The sequence below is a fragment of the Acanthisitta chloris genome, unplaced genomic scaffold, assembly GCF_000695815.1.
Source record: "Acanthisitta chloris isolate BGI_N310 unplaced genomic scaffold, ASM69581v1 scaffold14887, whole genome shotgun sequence".
In the NCBI taxonomy this organism is placed as follows: Eukaryota; Metazoa; Chordata; class Aves; order Passeriformes; family Acanthisittidae; genus Acanthisitta; species Acanthisitta chloris.
The window spans coordinates 10,490-10,758 of record NW_008683268.1 but is presented as its reverse complement, the minus strand read 5'-3'; the positions used below and the strand labels follow the sequence as shown (position 1 = coordinate 10,758).

Sequence of the window (269 nt, the reverse complement as noted above, 5' to 3'; positions counted from 1 at the left end):
CAGGTCCGCAGTCTCTGCGAGAAGGTGAGTGCGGAGATGGTGCGGGACGCCGTGCGGGCTTGATGCGGGGAACAGTGCGGGCCTGGTGTAGAGCACTGTGCTGGGCACAGTGCGAGGTTAGTGCGAGGTTGGTGCTGGGCACAGTACGGGACTGGTGCTGGGCATGGTGCGGGGCACAGTGTGGGGCTGGTACGAGGCTGGTGCTGGGCACATTGTGAGGTTGGTTCTGGGCACGGTGCGGGGCTGGGGTAGAGGCCCGTGCTGGGGCA

The 269-nt window shown here is 66.5% G+C and overlaps 1 protein-coding gene across 1 annotated transcript in view; it reads left to right on the top strand.

Moving 5' to 3' along the window:
* Positions 1 to 3: 3 nt before the first annotated feature.
* LOC103806196 (serine/threonine-protein phosphatase 2A catalytic subunit beta isoform) overlaps positions 4 to 269 on the top strand; it is a gene marked incomplete at its 5' end in the record, with an annotated part of 10,749 nt that continues 10,483 nt past the window's right edge. The window contains one exon of the mRNA XM_009078877.1: positions 4 to 24. Coding sequence (XP_009077125.1) covers positions 4 to 24 — 21 coding nt within the window. The remainder of the gene's footprint in view (positions 25 to 269) is intronic.